The sequence below is a fragment of the Balearica regulorum genome, chromosome 1, assembly GCF_011004875.1.
Source record: "Balearica regulorum gibbericeps isolate bBalReg1 chromosome 1, bBalReg1.pri, whole genome shotgun sequence".
Taxonomy (NCBI): Eukaryota; Metazoa; Chordata; class Aves; order Gruiformes; family Gruidae; genus Balearica; species Balearica regulorum.
The window spans coordinates 201171741-201195028 of record NC_046184.1 but is presented as its reverse complement, the minus strand read 5'-3'; the positions used below and the strand labels follow the sequence as shown (position 1 = coordinate 201195028).

The following is a 23288-nucleotide window of genomic DNA, read 5'->3' as shown; positions in this document are numbered from 1 at the left end:
ATAAAGTGGATGCTTTCAAAGCATGTTAAATACTTGTGTGGATGCTCTCCATTTAGACGTAAAATGGCTTTAGCTTCCTTAGCTTAATCCTCCTTCAAAGGGGATTAAACTAAAGTGAACATAAAGCAGATTAAACTCCTCTGTGGACATTAACATGAGTTAATTTTTCTTCCCTCCTCTGAATGTCCTTCCACACCATGCCCTTCAGGATGCTTTAGGAAGTGATGGAGCACTTCAGGCTTTATTAAAGCTGTAGCTGATTTGAGTATCTGGAATTCAGTATTTCAGAATAGCCAGTACACTCCATTGAAAAGGATAATACAGAGTCTCCTAACAAGTAACTGTCCTTTGAAAGCATCAACAGCATGTGGAGGAGATAATGGGCTAATGATGAATATGGGTACATACAGACTTAGAACATAATGGACCAAATTATTTTTGACCATTTAATGGCAAGCTAGAATATCAAAGCTGTATTTATATTTTCCTATAATATAATCGTAAAATACAATCACAGAGAGTTTGAGTTGGAAAGAACCTCTGGAGGTCATCTAGTCCACCCCTCCTGCTCTAGCAGGGCCACCTACAGCCAGTTTCCCAGGACCACGTCCAGATTGCAATGCTCCCATGATAGGTCTTTGCAATTGGCCTTTTCTGAGATGTGCTTCTGAACCCAAGGGCCCCGGGTGGATCCTGCCCGCCACCTCAAGTCCTGGTGCATCCCCCGGAGGTTGACAGATGGGTAACATGCCAGGATCTGTGCCTTCATAGCCATAGAAACAAGACAACTAAATTGTATCCACGTAAGTTGTAGCCCATGGAATCTGTGTTTTGGGGGGTGTATTGTAATTGCGGTAGCAGTATGTGGGCTTTGGTAGCAGCTGCAATGCTAACAAACTTTAAAATAGAGCGTTTCTCATGTACGCAGCCTTTCAGGCTTTGGTAGGATAGTTCAAATCACAGGATAGTTCAGGCTGGAGGGACCTCCGCAGGTCTCTGCTTCAACCCCCTGCTCACAGCAGGTCAGCTCTGAGGTCAGACCAGGCTGCTCAGGGCGTCTTCCACTCAGGGCTTAATAAATTCTGAGGAAGGAGACCGCACAAGCTCTCTGCGCAACCTGTGCTACTACCTGCCTGTCCTCATGGGGAAAAAGCTTCTCCTTATATCTAGGCTGAGCCTCTTATGTTTCAGCTTATGACTGTTGTCCCTCGCCTTCCTGCCCTGCACCGCTGTGAAGAGCCCGGCTCGGCCTCCTTCATGACCTCCCCACAGGCACTGGAGGCTGTCGTTAGGTCCCCCCAAAGCCATCTCTGCTCCAGGCTGAACAAGTCCAGCTCCTGCAGCCCTTCCTCACAGGTCTGGTGCTCCAGCCCCACCATCTCGGGGACTTCCTCTTAAATCCATCCAGTTTGTCAAAGTCTGTGTTTTATTGCTGGGGCTCAAAACTGGATGCAGTATCTAAATAAGGGCTTTCTTGGCTTACTGTCAGTTCTGTACTTTGAGAAACTGTGCAACATCAGCGCTGTATAGAAGCTGATCTTGGGAAGAGCAGTCAGTCCTCTGGACAGGTTCTTAAACACCTTCTCTCCTGAAACGGGGAAGCTTTGGTTTCCTTAATCATCACTTTTCACTCTCAGGGACCTGACAGGAGTGTCGATTCATGTGTGTCAGGATAACCAGCCACTCTGCTTGGAGCTGCTGGATGCAGAGGCAAAGCTAAGACAGGGTGTAGTGGCTCCCTGGACCCTCAGCAGCCATGACAACAGGGTGAATGTGCTCCCTTCTCCTGCAGTACTGTTCTCCCAAAGCGTTAACAGGAACTATACGACCTTTTATTTTTAGGGCACAGAGAGTTTTCTAGAAATACTCTTTTGAGAACCCTGGAGTTGATTTATTCTGTGCTTCCCGTTCTGGCGCTTTGTGCGTGTTTTTTTTGTTGGGTAAGACTAAAAAATATGATTTAACACTTACCAGGATAATCGTTTACAGTGTGAATGCTGCTTTTGTTTTAGAGGTGTCCTTAGGCAATGGGAATTTGGTGTGAGGAAGTATGTTCTGTTTGGGTGGTGACCTTGTTGAAACAAACTCTGCTCAGGACTCTTATTTTCAGGCGTCTTTTTTTGCCAGGATGTTTGTCCAGGTATGCCTGTACTTCTACTGCAAATGCTTGTGGCGCTGCCTGAAATTCGTGGTCAGGAAACTAACAGGTCGATGTGAATTGCAAAGGATCTGTTACAATACCAAACCTGGAGCTGCCAGAACTATGAAAATAGGTAACTGCAAAATACTTAGCTCTGCGTGCCTTTGTACCTTTCTGCATGTGCTAAAAATAGTATGACTTCATTCTTTTAAACAAATAAATTGTTAAATGAATCCAATATAAACTTAGTTTGTCTGACACAATGCTTTCAAATACTGTTCTCTTACAGAGGCATCACTGAAAGGTTCAAAAAGTAAGGTGAGTGCAAGATCACATCATTCACCGTTTCTATTGTGTCCTGTGCGGTTGGTTTGTTCAGTTTGCTGTGTGCTGACCACCAAAATATCACTCTGAGGTTTAATATGATTTTATATTAAAACCATCTTCTACTGAAGAGGGTCCTGTGTCTGCAATAGCAGGTATCTTCCAAAGTCAGGGAGGGTGTCCTGTGCTCCAGGGACAGGCATACTGAGGCACTGATGGAATCAAGGGGACAACAGGTCATGGAGGAGATGACGAGGGTGACATGTTGTAATTCGGGGTTTCTTGGCTTGATTCCTCATCCTATCTTAGAATTTCTGTAATCTGCAGTCAGTTAAGTGACTTACACACTTTACACCTCAGGTTTTCTTGTCAGGAAAATGGGGATAAAAGAGGCTGAAGGCAGCAGTACCTGGATAGCCAAGACAGCTTTGTTCTTTGCTTTCCTTTTAAATTTGTTAATAATTCACCTTATCCTTTCACTATAGCACTGGTTGTGCTAACCTAAATTATTCTCACAAAGCATATATGTTAAATAGCATCATTCAGCCGTTCATTTCTCTTTAGCACGAGAATCAGTGATGTTGAAAAGCTTACCTCAGCATTAGCAGAAACAATGTCACATAGCTCATAGTTCAGCGTGGTGCTTCCAAATATACTTCTAGCACAAACAGGGAGGCAGAATCTTATTTAAAAGCCTGCATTTAAGCAGTTGTGTAGTTTTGAGACAAAGCACCAGAAAGCTCAACCTCTCCATTTTTTGGAAGGCATTGTGGTTTTTGAATACTGAACTTCAGGGTCATCTCTACAATGACATGCAAGAGAAAGGAAAAAATGTTTTGTTGTGTTACTGCAATGTGTTGGAAGAGGGGGTGTCAAATGAAGGCTAGCAATGCCAGTGTAATTAGGCAGATGGTCTGAAGCTGATTTTCTTGATCAAATGCCTCAGTGCAGATCATCTTCACTGGCAGCTGCCCCAGAAATGCGATAGACTACGAGGCCATGGCGAAGCGACTCGACTTCTTATAGGGCCAGTGCTCTGAAACTAGTCAGTGGGGTTGAACAGACTGATAGGTGTGTACATATATTGAGTTGGGTCTTCTGGACTCTTGATCTAGAAGCTTTTAGGTGTCAAATTTACCATTGTTAACTTCTATTGAATAATGGCTTCCATAAGAATTAATATGTGTTTAAATCTCTTTTTAGCGACTGCAAACTTCAGTAAGTGTCCACCCTGATGCTATTGAAAAAACTATAGATGACATCATGGAGCTGAAAAGGATTAATCCAGATATAAATCCACAGTAAGTTCATGGTTTCCTTACAAAACAAATGGGAATTATTGATTTCTTCAGTGCCGAGGTCCATGGAGAACTGGTTCTCCATAGCTATTGTGGCACACAATTTGAAGATGAATTCTGTCTCTCAGCTTAAAACTCCAACTTAAGCTTTTCTGTCAAAAAGCTGATGGAAAAATGAATGATCTTTTATTGTGACTGTAACAGGCAAGTCCTGAGTCTCTTTAGCTGCTTCTTGAATTGTGCTGTCTTAGTGTATTGTTGATGCATTGATTTATGGGGGCCACTTCCCCAGGGATAAAATACCACAAGGCAGGTGGTCCTGGCAGTGACAGTGATGGCTTCTTAGCAAGGCTGTATGCAGTCTTTTGAGTGGGGAGGAATTCATCTTGTTGTAACTGATATAAACAGTATACTGGTTTGCATTTTTAAATTGCCTTTAATTATCCAAACACAAGTTTTAATGATACAACATAGCTGATATTCTTTCAATGCCACAAGATGTTAGTGGTAAGAAGAGACTGATGACAAACCATTAAATTTACAAGCGTGTATTTCAAGAGTGAACGATAACACTTTTGTGGTTGCCTTACCTCTCAGCCCCTAGCTTTTGTGACTGCAAAATTAATGAGAAAAAACTGCAGGATGTAAACGTGCACAGCTCAGAGCCTGGCCTGTGGACATCAGTAACTGCAGCATTAGCAATCAGGCAGGTTCAAGTACTCCTCAGTGTTGGAGCCTTGGGTAACTGGGTAGAATAATTCCAAGAAAAAACAGGGAATTCATTAAAACAGTATTTTGTATGACACTGGAGATGACCATCTGATTCTCCTCATGGCATTGCCTTTCGCCTCTGAAGAAATCCTGTCTTCCAGGAGAGACAGCGGAGGTACAAATAATTTCTGCTAGCTTGAATCAGGCCTCTGAAACTTAAGTTACATTTTGAATGATCTGGTCCTAATATTAAAAAAAAACAACAACAAAAAACTAAACAAACAAATGAACTATTTTTTGTTTAATCCAGGTGATGTTCATATGCTCTACGACAGAACAAATGCTCAATTGTTTTTGAACTAGGACCCTTGCGCTCCACATTTTACAGGACTGAGTCCTTCATTCCCATCCCCCCTCACACCCCATCCAGTTTGGTGAAATATCTTTACAAAACAGTGAGGAATGGTGGCCTGGGATGTGCAAGGTGGTGCCACATACATAGAAACGCACCCTGCTGCTAAATTGCTCCTTATATTAAATTAATCATAGTTCTGCTAAACTTCAAGCATCTACATAGAAGATTTACGGGTGAGTCCTTTATTTCATACTAAAGTTTTCTGAAGAAATTGCAGCAAAAGCAGGTCAGCTATTTCTTTAGACAGGATTAAGGAAAATGCATCAGCTTGGCTACTCTTGAACATAAAAAACGTGCATTCACAGTGTCTTGTTCAGAAGCTCCGGCCTTCCCTTGCATAGTAGAGACTTGAAATCTCCTGGGGTAAGGACAAGGGGTCATGTGTCACACTATATGTGTTTCTGCAAATCTGTAAACAGTCATTACTGTTAATGTAGCATCTTTGCAGAGCTGAACCAGCATCCCAGGGCTGTTTGCACTGAGCTGTTCTTGAAGGCTGTGGGCTGCCATGACCTGAAGAGGAGGAGGCCCATAGTAATTTCCCTTTATCAATGCCTCTGAGATAAGTGTGTATATTTAGTGGTGGGAGCAAGTAGGTTGAATAACCAGGTGACACATGCAGTCTACACTAACTATGGAAGCAGTCCATGAAATACTCCCAGTTTTGAACACGTCTCCATCTCATGGAGCACCTGGGCTGAGTGGTGGGGGTGCAAGCCCAGGCAGGTTGCTCCTGTGCTCTGAGAAGTGCCACCACCAGCACAGGGATAGCAGGGAGGAGGAGTGGGGCATCAGCAGCTCACCCGCATCCTCTGTTTGGCAAGGAGGAGAGCAAAACCTTCATGAAAAGGAGAATAGGGAAACTAATTCCATCCCTCCATGTTTGCACAGAGCATTTGACTGGCTTTAGATAAAGTGCAAACGTGGCTTGCTTTGTATATATTGTGCAACTTAACTTAAGAATATATTTATTTTTTAATATAAAATTGCTCTGCTTTGCCACTGCCCGTGGTGTTCTGCTCTAAACTACTCTGAGGTTATAGAGTAGTTAAAAACATTATGGCTGTGGTTTAGTAATGCACTACAGCAATTCACATGCAGTCTTATCAGGCTTTTCAGCTTTCGTTGAAATGCAACATTTCTGTAAAACTGTAGGGTATAGCAAGTGAAGCATGTAAAAAAACCAAGCAGCAAAGGAGGGAAAACACTGCATAGGTTATTCTGAAAGGGTTATAGCCACAAATAGCATGAAATTGCAGCAAGAGAAATGGCCTAATGATGACATCTCTGATGCTGTAGATTAATCCCAAAAGATAAGCAGTGAAAATCCTTCTGCTCAGAAAATTTAACAGTATTATGGAATAAACAAAATGTTTTAATATATCAAGCAAGACAGATGAGGAACCTGTGCATCTTAATAGCAGTGCAGCCTGGGTTCCACAGAGGAATGAGGGTACAGATTTAGCTGTGCCCTCCAAATTCATATTAAGTGTTCAGATAATTTCTGACATTATTAAAAATTAAAGGATTTATTCCCATATATAATTAAATATTCTTATGATGCATGGCAGTTGTGTACTGCATAACTTGTATTTAATAGTATAAAATCTTAACCTAAAACTGAATAAGCTGTCGTAATTCAAAGCCTTGGAAGCCACATGTAGGGTGAGGGTTTTTTGAGGTTTGGTTTGGGTTTTGGGTTGGTTTATTTGTTGGTTGGGGTTTTTTTTGGTGCATCAGGAAATCTAAAAAGGAAATGTAAAATCTGCATTATAATGAAAAGAGCCATTATAGTGATTGTTAATGTGAGACAAAAAAACCCGACTGCCTAGAGGCAGATCTTTGAACTATATTACTTCAGGTTTTTGGCTTCTTTGTGCTAGCTTTTGTGACATGGAGGCAAAATGAGTATTTTTAGCTTTTTGCTGAATTTCCTCTCCCCCTCACCCCGCTTTAAGTTCACATCTCTGGTCTTGGGGTATTGTTTGAGAAGCTGCCATTTGAATGAGGGGAAAGATTCAGTAATGGGCTTGTTTCAGGCACTCAATGCTGCTGTGTAGAGTTATTATGAGATTTCAGTGTGAAAATTCACTGTTCAAAGCTTTAAAAAACTCCAAATTTTATCATCTAAGGAAGGCACTAAATAAGACTATGCATTTCACAAGGCCTTGTTTAAGGTAATATTGATCTCTTGTAAATTCTCCTGTTGTAATTAAAATGTTAGACTGTCAATTCGTTGATGTAACATTACTCCTGTGAATTAAACGGGTATGTACGCAGTAGTGCTGTTTCATGGGTACATACGATTGAGTTGGATTATGTTGCTCCTTTCTCCCCCCCCGCCTCAGGTTGGGAGTATCTCTTCAGGCATGCCTGCTGCAGATTGTGGGGTACAGAAATCTGATTGCAGAGGTTGAAAAGCTGCGCAGAGAGCCTTACGATTCAGAGAATCCGCAACATGAGGAAATGCTTCTGAAGGTAGGTGCTTAAGAGCTGCTTACAGGGCGTCCTTTATTCATGTCAGCTCCAAATGACCTGGTTTATAAACCTCTTTAAAACATGGAGAGGTTTTGTTGCCTTACTCCATCGTGTACCTGTTTTAAGATAAGGCTATGCAGTGTCTTAATCTGGTCTGTGTGTAACACCTGCCAAGCAAGCGGCTCACTCCCTGGTTGATGAATGCATTTCCCTTGGCGGGACTATATCTAGGCACTGGATACCCACCTCTTACTGCAGATAACAGGTCTGTGCTATGAGCTGTGGAAAAGTAGCCCTATGTCCTACTTCAGTACACCTTTCCTCAACACGAGAAGGGTATTCTTCTCTCTTAACCAGAATGAACTTGATTTTTTTTCCTTCAATTTATTGTATTTTTGAAGACATGGTCTGTGTATCCCAATGGCAAACCTCTAGCTTTTATTGTGTGGGATGGAAGGGTGGGAGATGATGAATTACACATTTATATTTATCAAATATATTTTCAAATGAAAACAAAATGAAACCGTTCTTTAGATAATACATGCACAATGATGAAAACATACCAATTGGGTTTTACTTAATTCATGCTTTCAGGAAAGCCTTGCACTGGAGCAGATAATAAAAGTATTTTTTCAGGAAGATGATCTTGAAGCCATAAGCAGAGGGAGAGCTAGAGAGCTCTTATATTAGAAATAAACGAAGGAGAGAATGAAGAGGGGTGGAAAATAGTCTAATACCAAGAACCAGTATTCCTTCTGATCCTGTTTCTGACTGTAGCTAGTGCAAGATGCTTCAGAGAAATGGCAAGAAACATAGAATAGTGATAATCAGCTTATCTACAAGCAAAAATGCCTTCTTACAGAATTTTCAGACATCTTATAAAAACTTACCACCTGATTGGGTTTCTTTTTTTAAAATTATTTTAAACAAAAGTATTGAAAACTTAAAGACTACCTGTGCTTCTGTCCCCCTCTGACTTTGGCTGGGATTTTTACAGCACATGATGATGAAGCCGTTTTCCAGACTCTAGCTTGCAGTGTGGTGCTTTACACAAGTTACAGCGGGAGCTTCTGGATCTTTAAGCTTAGTTACTTGGGCTTCCAGGTACTTCCGAAAATCCCAGTAGGCATCTTAGATAAGCACTTACGGACGCAAATAACTATTTCTAAAAAAAAATGCCTCAAATGGTCAAAGACTTCCTGTGGGTGTCTGGAAAGCTGTCTTTAAGGTTGGCTCCTTGCTGGGAGGTGGGAGTCTCGCCGAGGAGTTGTCAAAATCCAGAGCTGCCCCTGAAGGAGTGCTGCTGTAGCCACCAGGTACAACGGGGCAGATGGACTCCTCCTGTTCAAGTCCTGCCCCTGTGAAGCCAAACGTGCAAATTTCTGGGGGTAGAGTGGGCTTTAACTAAAAGGACACACAGATTTACCCAATGAGGAAGCCTGTGTCTTGGAGGTGGGAGATCCAGGTGCCAACCTACAATGTTGATCCTTGAAAATACCAGGTACCTGGCTACAGGTTTAATGAGGGCCTTTGGCTCCAGGAAAGCATTCCTAAATATGTTGGGCATCTACATTGCCCAGAGAGCAAGAAGTTGGGTCTGAGGATGGGATCAGAGGTGGGAAGCACCGAGGAGCTGGCTGTGATCTACTTCCTAGCCACCCAGCCTGTGAGGGCAAGGTCCTGGTTCTTAGATGCTCCCGAGAACCACGTCAGCAATGATGTGTAGTCACGTAAGTGCTTTAAAAACGTAACTGTGAGAATAAAAGCAGAATGGAAACTGAGCGTTTGTCTGTGGGGAGATTAAACGGCGCAGCTTACACTGTAAAATTTGTAACGTTGAAGAAAGTACCAGTTTCACCATCTGCCTCCAGTGTAACCTGTGTATTAACACTTGTTTACAGCAGGCGTTTTGCTTTTGCAAATTCTCATGTCAAATGGAAATATGTCCAAGGGTTTAATTCGGTTTCCAACCCGCGCTGGGGAAGAATAGGCTGGTTGGTTTTCATTCCTTCTGGGTATTCTGCTAAGTGATCTCTGCAATGGGCAATTCAAGTTCCTAATGTCCATCATTTATTCACGTTTACCAGGAGGGCACTTTATGAATGAGAGAAAGATTAACTTAATGTGATTGAACTAATGAATAATACTGTATTTACTATCGATGAATGAACAAGAAAGATAGCAAATATGATTTAAATAGTGGTGCTTTATGCAATCATTACAAAGTGAAATTATTAAAGTTTTAACCTTCCTAAGGCGCTTCATTTTAAATGCAGTTAGAATTGCTAAAATTAATACAATTTCTTGGGTTTTTATTTGAGAAATGTGCATACAAGCTCTTTCCCTTGGGTAGACTTTGTTTAAGTGCATTTCTTGAAGTCCTACTCACCAATTCATGGTATATGGAGAACACCTGATTTCTTAATGCACTTTGGAAAGGGTGAGTTTGTGATGTGGCACATGAGGTGTGCAGAAAGGTATGTATTTGTCAGACATGTCGATTTAGGCTGCTTTTAGGTGCCTAGCAACATGATGCTTAGGCACTTAAGTCGCTGGACCTGTGGAGCTAAGTGGATTTATTCCAGCTGAGGATCTGGCTTGTTAAATCACTTTGTCCTTTTGTTTTTTAATGTGAGATCAATGAATGTTTCACCCCTTAGTTAAATATGAAGGTGGCACATGCTATTCTTGTATGGATTTTTTTTTTTTTTAAATGTTCGCCGATTTGCTTTTCAGCACTGTAGTAGCCAAGTCAGCACTCTTGATTTATAACCCTTCCAGAGGTTTGAAAAAAGATGCCAGAGGAAAGATTGCTGCAGAGCCTCAGGGACCTGGGGCTGATTGCCTGCCACTCTGTCAGTGATTTATACCCGAATTCCAGCCCGTTCCTGTCTCTGTGCTTATGGAGGCAGACGCTAGTTTGACGCACAAAGCGTGAACAAAACAAGTCCTTGTGCAAGATGTTACAGCAGCTGCCGATAAGGTCAGAAGGGCCTTGTAGGGCTGAAACATTTGCAGTACTTCAGAGTGGGTTGGGATTTCCCTCCCACCCTCCTCAATCCCAGAAATTTAATTTGACGTTACGTTTGGGGTGCTGGGATAGCAATGCAGTGATGTTACATCAGAACTTAACTTGGTTTAAAAAGAAGAAAAAGCCCTACTAATGTGTGGAAGTTTAATTATATTTTACCTGTAATCTTCCTAGTTGTGGAAATGCTTGAAGCCCAATTCACCACTGAAAGCTCGGATTTCGAAGCAGTGGTGTGAAATTGGTTTCCAAGGTGACGATCCTAAAACAGACTTTAGAGGGATGGGTCTCCTGGGCTTATATAACTTGGTGTAAGTATGTTTCTCTGTAGATGGTGTATGTGTGTCTGAAGTCATGAAAAGCAGCACTACTTGCAGATTTTTAGCAAGTCTCTGGGAATAGCTTATAAAAGTGTTAGGGACTTCATATTAAAAACTGAAAGAATTTATATGCTAGCGCAAATTTTTGGGGGTCTCCCTTCTCAAAGGGGTCTCCTTTCAGTATTCCTAATTCAACTCAGTAATACTGCTTGCTAAGCCCCTTTTTTTTTTTTAGTTTTGCTGTGACACAGTAAGTTAGCACTCTCTTCCCACAAGAAAGAAACTGTAAAGTATATTTTCACCAATATCTAGATCTCCTTAAACAAAATACCCTGGAACTGGGTAGGTAGGAGAGTTATGTTACTGCTCAGCTTTCTTGCTTGGGAATTGCATGCTGTATTCTTGAGCAAAACACTTGAAACGCAGCCACTGATGGCAGACTGCTGTAGTTGCACTACTTATTCAATTTCTGCCAATACCCAAAATTAAACAGTGAGTTTACATCACTGTTCCCTTCAGCCTCATGCACACCAGGTGTTGGTACCGTATCTGTGGTTGGTAATTTGGGAATCGATCGATGCCAGTTATTTCCTCCAGCCCTTCTATCTGCTGCAGGTTGTTATATAACTTAGAAACATTTGTTAAAATAACCTCTCCCCGTGAGAGGAAAAAGAAATATTTTCTGCTTTTACAGATTGAAGGACATAAATCATTCACTCTCTGTATGTCATTCTCTAGCTAAAGCTCAGCTGAGGATCTGGTCTCTTCACTCTGGCTTTGAACTTCCATTGGAGATGAATCCCTACCATGTAGTTCATTTCTTAGCCTCCTATGATAACTCTTATCTTGCTTAAAGAATCTGCCAGATCAAGAAGCCTGAACTGCTTTCTCTTGAGCTCGGCAGCCAACATGCTCTAGTAATTAGCAACTGATTTTGTGTAGGGCGGGTAGAAAGGGGACTCTGGTAATGCACATTCACTAACCGCTTATAGGATTGCACTTGTAATTTCAGGCTGCTTTTATCTTTCATTTTGGGGATGTGAGTGGTAGCTTAATGAATTTAACAAGTTAAATGCTACTCATACCGTGGCAGGGGGGTTGGAACTAGATGATCTTTAAGGTCCTTTCCAACCCAAACCATTCTATGATTTGAGCAACACAGGTAGTGACCTTTAAAAGGGGGTGTGTGGACAGCTTAGTATGACTTGAGATGCCTTTTTTTGTTGTGTTTCTTTAACAATTCACCCTAAACATATATATATCTGCAGGTATTTTTCTGAATGGGACACTGAGATAGCTCAGCAAGTTCTCTCTGATTCTCTTCAGCCTAAATACAGGTAATGCTTGACATCAGAAAAAATAACTTGAGAGCGCACTGTGCTGGCTGGTGTTTTGGGGAGGGGGTTGGCTTTTTCCTTTTCTTGGGCATATGCTTGGGTATTGCCACATTCTATCTGCTTTCAAGTGCTGATCCTGAAAACTGATCAATCCCAAGATACAAACTTGTATACTGAATTATAGAAATAGTTAAACTTAGTGTTAAATGTTTTCACTTATTTCGCTAATTTCAAGTGATTTTGTATTTTTATTTACCTTTCTTTTTGTCTTTTCATAATGAAGGGAAGTCACTAAGAAGGAACTAAGGTATTTTTTTTCTTTTCTCTTAGTTTCATGAGACCCTACATGTAAATAAAGATCAAACCATACTGCAATTTGGCATGTTATAAACTGAAAGTCTTTGTTGCAACACCAAGAGATCCATATTCCTTTCTCTAAAGTTAACTCAAATGTAGCTGATGGTGCAGCGCTGGGTACATCTGAGCATGCTGACATATAACGAACCTTGCTTGATGTAGCTGAAGCACTGTATTTTAGACCTATTGAGTACCAGGCTTAACTAACAAATTTTGGGTGACTTTTAGCTGTAGGAAAAAAGTCTGAGCAATGCCACTATGGTCACAAAAGCTGTGACTGACTTGATAATCAAAAGTAACCTAGGCCAAGTGTTTGTTAGCACACTTGAAGAGCCCTTAGATTTTTAATCACGTAGTCTGGCTGCCTTGACTAATGATGGGTCTAATCTGGCTAGTCCAATGTCCTGAGTGTTGAGAGATCAGATACATTCAAGTGGCAAAAATCCTGTGCTGTGAATGATTTGTGAATAGGAGATTTATTCCATAATTACTGAAGGGGACAGAAATGCCTCATAGCCAGTTACATGGTAATCAGTTGCCTCAAAAGACATTTTTCTTTTGCCAGTAGTGGTAGATATCCATATAGCAGGCCTACATCTGAATCCTGTGAAGCTTTTGATCTCCTCAGTATTTCGTCACTGAGTTCCCAATGGTAATTCTGTGACAAAAAACTCTTGCAGGGTTGAGGGGGATGTAAACCAACAGACCAATTTGAGCCTGATAGCCCTCAAATTTAATTTATGTGGGGGTTCTTTTATATATTAGCATTCACTCTCTTCCTACAAGCATCCCCCACAATTCCAGTCTGGCCTTTATGTATTGTGTTGCCCATGGACGACTTTTATAATGTATGCTGATGAGCAGGGATCATCATGATACTTAAGCATCGTTATAGAAAATATCCAAAATTTTTGTTTAACTGAATTCTTACATGGGAAACCAAACTATACTACCCAGATGCTGAGTATTCAGCGCCGGGGCAGCAAAGCAGGGAATCACATTAGTGTTCTTCATTTACATGTTTGATTACCAAGGACTGTCTTGGAGTGCTGTGTGAGCATGTGCAATTTCTGTCCTTTGAAAGAGCATTTGGATAGATGCTGGTGGTGGTGCCCGCGGTGTTCTTCCTGGTGTGGTTGCTTAGCAGCCGTGCTGGTTTGTGATGTGGTCATGATCGACATGGTTTCTATTTGTGTTGAACTGTATTGCTTGTCCACATCCTACAAGTGCCACCTTTATTATTCAAAGTTTGCTTGGGGTTTTTTAACTGATGTTACAAAGCTGCAAAGATGGCTAAGACTGTAGACAATGAGTATATTCCTGTACACCAAACCATTTAAGAGGAGAAGTTTTGTCCTCCTACATGCCACCTGGTAACGATTGTGTCAGGATGGGTACGAACCTATTAGCATCTTTAATACTTAATGGAAAAAAAATTTTAAATACTATATTTATTTGAAGTTCCGGGCATTGTCTTTAGTGTAATATATACTTATCGTAGTTCAGGTATAGTCCAAGAAAGACACTTTCATGCATAGCTGTCTATAATTTGGGATCTAAACCATGCAAGCTCTGATTTACTTTACTAAGGCAAAATTCCCATAGGCATGTCTAAGTTGTAGCCCACTGGTTAGGGTTGCTTCCCTGCCTGCTTTTAGCTGCTGCTAAGTGCCAGCAGTGATTTCTGCTAACCTTGCTCCATTCCAGTAGGTAGAGTTAGAGTCTGGTTAGTGGGATGTCGGCTGACTGGTTGCATCAGGCAGCTCTTTTAAAAGAAAATGTTGAACAGATATTTAATCTAAAGTTAGACAGTTCCCTAAGTAATTCTGTTTTAAGGGAGCACCTTCTGTGTCCTTGAAAACCTATACGTTACTGTGCCAAATAATAGGAAATACTCTTCCTTATTTTTGACTGTTGTGTGGTTTCCAATTTGGCTGAACATAAAAACTTTCTATCAGAGGTGTATTTTTCATGCTTGCCTCCTCAGGTGAATCACGCCTACAGTAATGAGCGTCACGTATTTCTTCAAGAATGCAAGAATTGTCTTTGATTAGTTAAAAAAAAAGTAATATTTTCACCTTTTTGTGTAGCTCAGATTTAATTGAGGTGGATCATCTTTGTGGTCAGTATAGAAAATAACTGCCTTTTACTGAGAGCATTGATGTCGGCACATACTTTGTAATGATGAGATAAGTTTATCAGTGATGCTATAAAGCCAGTTATCCATTTCAAGTCTTTTTATACCAATCCGTTCAGTCAGAAGCAGAGTTAAACATGATAACCTCACAACAGAGGTAAAATATCCTGGTCAGTCAATGTTAAAATATCAAAGAAATTGAAAGAAAATATCTGTCAATTGGCAATGCATGGCACTATCTGGATTTTTTGGTTTTGTTTCCCCGCCCAGCCAACTCAGCAAAGCTGAATGGGAGAAGAAAAAGTTTGATAAGGCAATCGGGTAAGTCAAAAATCTTTTTAAAGCTGCTGCAAACACAACGGTTAACGATGATAGTGTATATTTGAGAGGCCAAAGGTGTTTCCTGGTCACTTTTTAAAGGTAATTTCAGTGTACATACTAATATGTATTGTCTTAACAACATCTTGATTTTGATCAAAGATTACAGGAAAACCCGTTTGAAATAAGAATTAGGAAAAATAGCCCCAAAATGCTGTAGCAAGGAGAAGCTTTCTCTCTGTGCTATGAATAGTGCAGTGATGAATATCTGTTTAATTCTTCTTAACACATAATGTGATCAAGTCTCACTTCTTATTGTCAGAGACAGGCGCTGATCTGCTTTCAGCAAAGTATAATAGGAAAGAAATAGTAGTGAGGTTTTTCTTCTTAGGCAGTGGATTTGGTATAGCTGCATTATTCATGAGTATGGAACTGGATGTTCCTTATGAGTGTATCTGAAAATCTGTAATACAGCATTTTAATGCCCACATTTCATTTTTCTGTGAAACTTGCCATTAGGCCTCATGTTGCAGTTAACTTCTGGATTTTTTTCCTCCTAAAATATTTCAAAGGTTTAAAAAACAAAAAAAAAAGGAAAGTATTTCAGTTTGCTTGATATAGATAATTAAAAAAATACCTAGGATAATCTACAGAAGACAGCTGTGTTTGGAGGAGAAAAAAAAACCCACTGCATAACTAAACAAGTTTGCCTTTATCACTAAATTTCAGTGTGGGATATTATATGTTTTCTTGGGAAACAGGCTCTGCCAGACATGTCAAGTTCTTTATGCAACAGGCTCACAAATTAAGAAGTAACTTCAAATTTCCAAGGTCTGTTGTGTCTAAATATACTTCCCTTGCTGACATCTCTTATCAGTACAGAGTTTTGTTTCATGAGTCTGATTTTCTTATTTCTGTTTCCAGCATACTCTTAGTTTTTTGCTGTTTTCAGGTCTGTATTTCTAGTTCTCTGTTAGGAAGAAATCAGAGGTGACTCAGCTGGATCTTTTTCACAGGCTTTTTAGCCATATGAATGTCTTTATAGGACTGATTGTCAAAACCCGATGTTCCTAGCTGTGCGTAAAGAATTCCAGTTGGGCAGATGGGTTACAGTAGTAAATGACGGGTCACCCTGCAGACACAGCCACGATGTGGAGTGCTTGCCCCATGTCAGAGGCGAGCACAGGGATGCCCAGGCTTCTTGTTATTCCATATGAATGAATCTGTGCTGCTCCACTGAAAATGCTGGCACACTGATGAAACTCCTGTTTTCACTGTGACCACATGTTTCACAAGGGAAACGCTGCCATTAGAGTGTACAAAGCAGGCAGGATAAATGCTTTTCTTGTTTCCTACACACACACTTTGGAAGCTCACAAAGGAGAGAATTAATACACCTCAGTAGCGCACAAAATCTGCAGTGTCGTCAGTGTTTCTTGTAGTGTGCTGAAAGAAGACAAACTCTCCACAAATGTTGCTGCTTTTTTTTCTTACAGCTACTCTTTTGCTATTGTGGGCATTAACATCACAGACCTCGCATACAACCTGCTTGTGAGTGGAGCTCTGAAGACCCATTTCTACAATGTTGCTCCAGAAGCACCAACACTAACTCACTTTCAGCAGACGTTCTGTAAGTGGTGGGGTGGGGGGTGGGAAATACATACCTTGTACTCCTGCTAATGCTTTCGTAATACCCGTACTTTAAAAAAAAAATAAAAATCTGCTGACACAGCACAGGGACTGTCATACTAGTCTTGCTCACCTGTCTTTAGGATGCTTGGATTCAGTTCTTAGTTGTGATGGATGCCTCTAGCAAACCAAGGGGTAAAACAAAGAAAACAAAACAAAACCCCAAACAAAAAACCCACCAAGTGCCTGAACAAGTGACCTTCCTATCTTCTTAGATTGGTTTTAAATAATAAGAAGAAACTAAAGGTACTTCAAAGAGCTTCTATAGATTGCTTCCCCATAAATCCAACTGTCTTAAGATATTTACATCTACGTTCAAGTGTTACTCTCCACCCTTTAGTAGAGTTGTCCCCCCTCAAAATAATGCTTTCCCAGTCCTTTCCCCTGACCTGCTGTGCATCCTTGCACAGCGGGAACAACACTTCTAATATTTTTCAGTGTTTAGGCAAGAAACTGATAAGAAGAAGTCAAGATGTACTGTTTTCCACGTTTATGACAATTGCAAAGGTTTTGTTCATTGGCTTTTTGGGTTTTTTAAGATTGCTATTTAGGTAACATTTTTTTTGTTTGGCAGCTATAATATTTTCTTATTGCTTAACTGGGTAAATGGCAAATATTAGTGTCCTGTGCATCTCTTTCATTAAATAGTATAGGCTTTTCAGAACAAGGATGCTATTTAATAAGACCCAAAATCTTATGTGGGCAGCTATCATACTGTAGCAGGGCTCTCCCTTTTATGATGGTTTCTGGGTTGTTGCCCTAGATAGGCTGGCTGGTAGGAACTCTGGGCAGTTTAGTTGCTAGGCTTTTGGTTTTGGTGGTGGTTGGCTTGATAAATAAAAAAAGACAGATAAGTATCTACCTAAATATCCACTTATGCATCTTCAGGTCATCTTTTCATTGGAAGGGTTACTCTGTTTTTTCCCCAAATTTCTGACATGCCCATGGCCTTGTGAATGGATGTGTCTGGTATGATTGGTTTGGCTCCCATATCTCACGACCGCTAACCCTTGTTCTCATGGGGGACTTCAACTTACCAGACGTCTGCTGGAAATACGATACAGAGAGGAAACAGTCCAGGAGGTACCTGGAGTGTGTGGAAGATGATACCTTCCTGACACAGCGGGTGAGTGAGCCAACTAGGGCAGGTGCCCACTGGACCTGTTGTTTGTGAACAGAGAAGGACTTGTGGGTGATGTGACAGTTGGAGTCCGTCTTGGCCATAGAGACCATGAGTTTTCGATTCAGAAATCAGAGAGGTACAGAGGGGCGTCAGCAGAACTGCCACTTTGGACTTACGGAGGGCAGGCTTTGACCTGTTTAGCAGCCTGGTTGACAGAGTCCCTTGGGAGGAGTCCTGGAGGGCAAAGGAGTCCAGGAAGGCTGGACATTCTTCAAGAAGGAAATCTTAAAGGTGCAGGGGGAGGCTGTCCCTGTATGCTGAAACACAAGCCAGCAGAGAAGACGGGCCTGATTGAACAGAGACCTTTGGCTGGACCTCAGGAAAAAAAGAATTTACGACCTTTGGAAGAAGGGGCAGGCAACTCAGGAGGACTACAAAGATGTCATGAGGTCATGTAAGGAGAAAATTAGAAGGTCCAAAGCCCAACTAGAACTTACTCTGGCTACTGCTGTAAAAGACAATAAAAAAATGTTTCTATAAATACATTACCAACAAAAGGAGGGCTAAGGAGAATCTCCATTCTTTACTGGATGCGGGAGGAAACATAGTGACACAGGATGAGGACAAGGCTGAGGTACTTAATGTCTTTGCCTCAGTCTTTAGCAGTAAGACCAGTTGTTCTCTGGGTACCCAGCCCCCTGAGCTGGAAGGCAGGGACTGGGAGAAGAATGAAGCCCCCACAGCCCAAGGGGAAACGGTTAGTGACCTGCTACACCACTTAGACACACACAAGTCTATGGGGCTGGATGGGATCCATCCACTGAGGGAGCTGGCGGAAGTGCTTACCAAGCTACTTTGGATCATTTATCAGCAGTCCTGGCTAACCGGGGAGGTCCCAGCTGACTCAAGGTTAGCCAGCGTGACACCCATTCACAAGAGGGGCTGGAAGAAGGATCCAGGGAACTACAGGCCTGACAGTGTGACCTCGGTGCCAGGAAAGGTTATGGAGTAGATCATCTTGAGTGACATCACGTGGCATGTACAGGATAACCAGGTGATCAGGCCCAGTCAACATGGGTTTATGAAAGGTAGGTCCTGCTTGACTAACCTGATCTTCTTCTATGACAAGGTGACCCACTTAGTGGATGAGGGAGAGGCTGTGGATGTTGTCTACCTGGACTTTAGTAAAGCCTTTGACACCATTTCCCACAGCATTCTCCTGGAGAAACTGGCTGCTCATGGCTTGGGCAGGCGTACACTTTGCTGAGTAAAAAACTGGCTGGATATCTGGGCCCAAAGAGTTGTGGTGAATGGAGTTACATCCAGTTGGTGGCCTGTCGCAAGTGGTGTTCCTCAGGGCTCAGTGTTGGGGCCAGTTCTCTTTATCAATGATCTGGATGAGGAGATCGAGTGCACCCTCAGTAAGTTTGCAGATGACACCAAGGTGGGTGGGAGCATCGATCTGCTTAAGGGTAGGAAGGCTCTACAGAGGCATCTGGACAGGCTGGATCAATGGGCCAAGGCCAACTGTATGAGGTTCAACAAGGCTCAGTGCCAGGTCCTGCACTTGGGTCACAACAACCCCATGCAATGCTACAGGCTTGGGGAAGAGTGGTTGGAAAGCTGCCTGGTGGAAAAGAACCTGGGGGTGTTGGTTGACAGCCGGCTGAATATGAGCCAGCAGTGTGCCCAGGTGGCCAAGAAGGCCAACAGCATCCTGGCTTGCATCAGGAATAGTGTGGCCAGCAGGACTAGGGAAGTGATCATCTCCCTGCACTCGGCACTGGTGAGGCCACACCTCGAGTACTGTGTTCAGTTTTGGGCCCCTCCCTACAAGAAGGACATTGAGGTGCTGGAGCGTGTCCAAAGAAGGGCAACGAAGCAGGTGAAGGGTCTAGAGCACAAGCCTTGTGAGAAGTGGCTGAGGGAACTGGGGTGGTTTGGTCTGGAGAAAAGGAGGCTGAGGGGAGACCTTATCACTCTCTACAACTACCTGAAAGGAGGTTGTAGCCAGGTGGGTGTTGGTCTCTTCTCCCAAGTAACAAGTGATAGGACAAGAGGAAATGGTCTCAGGTTGTGCCAGGGGAGGTTTAGATTGGATAATAGGAAAAATTTCTTCACCAAAAGGATTGTCAGTCATTGGACTGGGCTGCCCAGGGAAGTGGTCGAGTCACCATCCCTGGAGGTATTTAAGAGTCGTGTAGATGTGGTGCTTAGGGACATGGTTTAGTGGTGAATTTGGTAGTGCTAGCTTAATGGTTGGACTTGATGACCAAAGTCTTTTCCAATCTAAACAATTCTATGATTAAATGATTCGATATCCTATTCTTGGCTCTGGTTTCTTGCCACATCTGAAATCCTCTGCCACTGAATTGGGGGGATAGGGAAAAGAGACATGTTTGAGTACCTTTATAGTGTCCTATTGCCACTGCCAAAGCCTTAGCTGCAGGAAGGACTGTTCTGCAGGCTAAGCCTGGGACTGTGCCCCAGGACCAGTGTGTCTGCTGACCAGCATGGCCAGTCCATCATGACAACGCTGGAGGGAGAGCTGATTTTGACAGCACTTCCCTCTACAGCCCATTCATCTACAAGTTATGAAGGGGGATAAAACTTGTGCAGGTCTCTGGGCCTGCAGTGCAGTAATGGGCCAATAAAGGTGGTGGATGTTCCTACAACACTCCGCCTGCCATCCTAGGAAAAGCCTGAGGTTATCAAATGGACTTTATTGCAGAGAAAGCATCAACAGACGAACTTTCCTGGAGCTCTTTTTTTTATGGAGAGTAAGTAATGTTCCCATGAGGAAATATCTGTGAGGCAGAACTTGAATATAAACAGAAGGCTGGTGGAGCAGCATCAGCAGCATCTTCCCCTGCCTTTATACTCATTAGTTTAATGTTTTCATTCATGTATCCATATGTCAAGACAACTGGTGACTTCTGGTACTCATTACAAGAAGTTCTGCCAATGTATAATATTCATCAAATTCTGGGTTTGTCCAAAATAGGTTTAGTCTTGTCACTGCATAGTGTTGTGAGGTGTCAGACCTCAGCGAACAGGATTCTCTGTGTAAATCATAATTGTTAATTGTAGGTTTCTTTCTTAGAATATGATCGTTACATACTGTAGTTATCTCTTCTGCTGCTTCTTTTTTATTATTTTGTAGGCTACTTAATGCATGAATTCCACAAATTCTGGATTGAAGAGGATCCACTGGACATAATGGAGTTCAATCGTGTCAGAGAGAAATTTCACAAGCGAATCTTGAAACAGCTCCAGAACCCAGAGATGGCTCTGTGCCCTCATTTTGCTGCATCGGAAAGTTTAATCAATATGTAGTTACTCACTTGATTTTATTTGGAAACACTTTTTCACTCTTGTGTTAGATCACTGTTTAGACCATCACAGCATACTGAATGACCATGGCAATTGTATGCATGTTTTTGGTGCAGTATTCATCTATTTTTGTCACATGTACTAGATCCCCTCCTGCCTCTTTTGTTGGGGATTTCTCATTTTAAATGGGTGCTCATATTGCGGCATTATGCAGTGTTACATTCTGAATTGATGTTTGGGTATCAGAGTTTTTCTATTTTTTTAGACTTTCCTCATAATTCAGCATTGACAATTGAATTGTATTTCTCTAGCTGTGTTTTTGTATATGTGGAATAAGTAGCTGGATCTTGTATTGTGAAAGCTTTTTAACTTCTTGGTATGTTTTAAGATAACTACTGGCATTTCAAGCGAAATACATATTTGGACCTCGTCTAGAAGATAATGTGTGTAATTTAATCTGATGCAGGTAAACACATTAAAGTCCAATTTTGTCCATGCAGCCATATATGCTTAATGCAGAATTAATGAGGCTTATGAGATACAAGTTTCAGTGAGAAGAGTTTATGCAGAATTACAATCAGACTCCACAGCCGCATGAATACCGAATGGTCTGGTGATGCTAATACGTTCACGGTGAACTTACAAACACACTCACAACTACTGGATACTGGCAGGGGCCAAAAATTATATCATCAGGCTGTTGTCACCAACACCACCATGCTGAAGCATGGTCTAAATTCCTGCACATTCCTTTGAATCTACAGGGGTTAGTATTTTGTGTCGCATGTTGGAAGGCAACATGATTTCGTTGCATTGTGCTTGGTGAATTCAGGGGAGTAAAAATATATATATATTTTTGAACTACTGAAAATGTTGCTTTGGTAATCAATTCAGTTCCTAAGAACTGGGAGAAGTAATTGATTAGAAGGTTTAGAGCAAAACCACTTGAGTTTCCCAGACTACTTATACAAAAAATCAAGAATGGCAAACTGCCTTTTTTCTAAAAACACAAATGAGCAAAAGTGTCTGACACTAAGATTGTGTAGTATATTGAACAGCATCTACCATGGCATTTCATACCCATGGTATTTTTTACCTTCTAAGCAATCAATTTTAGTATTATATGTTTGTGTAAATCACTTGCATATGGAGATTAAATTGAGTAGTGTCCAACTACTTGTGAATTATATGAATAAATTATATGTCATTCTAAACTGAAGCACTGTGGGTTTTATTTTTGAGATATGCAGTAATATGGATGAAAGCTATTTTTCTTGAATGGATCAGGTAAAAGGGGATGTAACAGTTTTGTGGTATTTCCCTAGTCTGAAGAGTGACCTGAACTTCCTCAGATCAGGTTCTTTGTACCATTTGTAGTTACAGCTTGGGCCGTCACTTTATAAGGGAAAAATAAAGCAATGGGAGTGGTTAAAGTTCTTGGAAAACTCCTTCTTGGATATAAGCCCTCTCATTTCTTTGCTAAAATGTAAGATGGGGATCAGGACTTCACTGCACGGCTGGGAACTCACACTCAGTGTGGAGTTAATCAGCAAAACTTTATGCGTTGCGATAATTAGTCTTCTCCAATGAATTTGGAAATATGGAACTGGAAGTATTAACTATTGCATATTTTGCATGAAAATACAAGGAATAAAAACTGCATGTTTAACTTACTACCATTGATTTTGGAAAATGGTTATTTATAATCATTAGATATCGAGGACTTCCTTGCGTCATTCTTGAAGCTTCTAAAATAAGTTTCTAGCGACAGTCTTCATTGTTTCAAATCTTAGGCTCTCGCTTTCCTTCCCTGCACCACCCTGACTTAGGTACCTTCTGCAATTTGTTAGGCTACGCTGGTTTATTTTTAATATTCTGCAGTGGTGTTCATGGAGTTGGAGGGGGGAGGGAGGCACGAAGGTCCCAGCTACCTTCTTACTGGTGTGATCTTCTCAGACGTTATGCCTTGTCTCAAGGTGTCAACTTCAAATAAAATCAGAAAATGTCATCTGGCTCTGTGTCAGATTGTGTCACTATAATCTAGCTGCTTTGGGTGATTGTTTCTCCTGTCTTGCAGGGAGATGGATTTAATGACGCAAAGTGTGAAATTCCTCCTCCTGTGGAGCCCCTGCATGCTGGTGCCTACAGATCTTATCGTCCTGCCCACTTGTGCTTCAGCTTTGGCCTCTGACATCTATGCTCTCAAAATCCTTGTCAAACCTGGGGTAGAGAATGTCCCTCGTGACAGCCAAACTGGCTGTGTGCTGCTGGGGGGGGGGA

At 41.6% G+C, this 23288-nt stretch overlaps 1 protein-coding gene across 3 annotated transcripts in view; it reads left to right on the top strand.

Moving 5' to 3' along the window:
• Positions 1–22227, top strand: part of ELMOD1 (ELMO domain containing 1) — a 47611-nt gene extending 25384 nt beyond the window's left edge. For 2 of the 3 annotated variants that reach the window (XM_075742307.1, XM_075742308.1), the window contains exons 3-12: positions 2128–2273; positions 2430–2458; positions 3668–3765; positions 7237–7366; positions 10572–10705; positions 11983–12051; positions 12335–12358; positions 14816–14866; positions 16360–16493; positions 20839–22227. In XM_075742307.1, coding sequence (XP_075598422.1) covers positions 2128–2273; positions 2430–2458; positions 3668–3765; positions 7237–7366; positions 10572–10705; positions 11983–12051; positions 12335–12358; positions 14816–14866; positions 16360–16493; positions 20839–21011 — 988 coding nt within the window. In that variant the 3' untranslated portion in view covers positions 21012–22227. The remainder of the gene's footprint in view (positions 1–2127; positions 2274–2429; positions 2459–3667; positions 3766–7236; positions 7367–10571; positions 10706–11982; positions 12052–12334; positions 12359–14815; positions 14867–16359; positions 16494–20838) is intronic. The other variant, XM_075742310.1, reaches the window with a different exon arrangement.
• The last annotated feature ends 1061 nt before the right edge of the window (positions 22228–23288 follow it).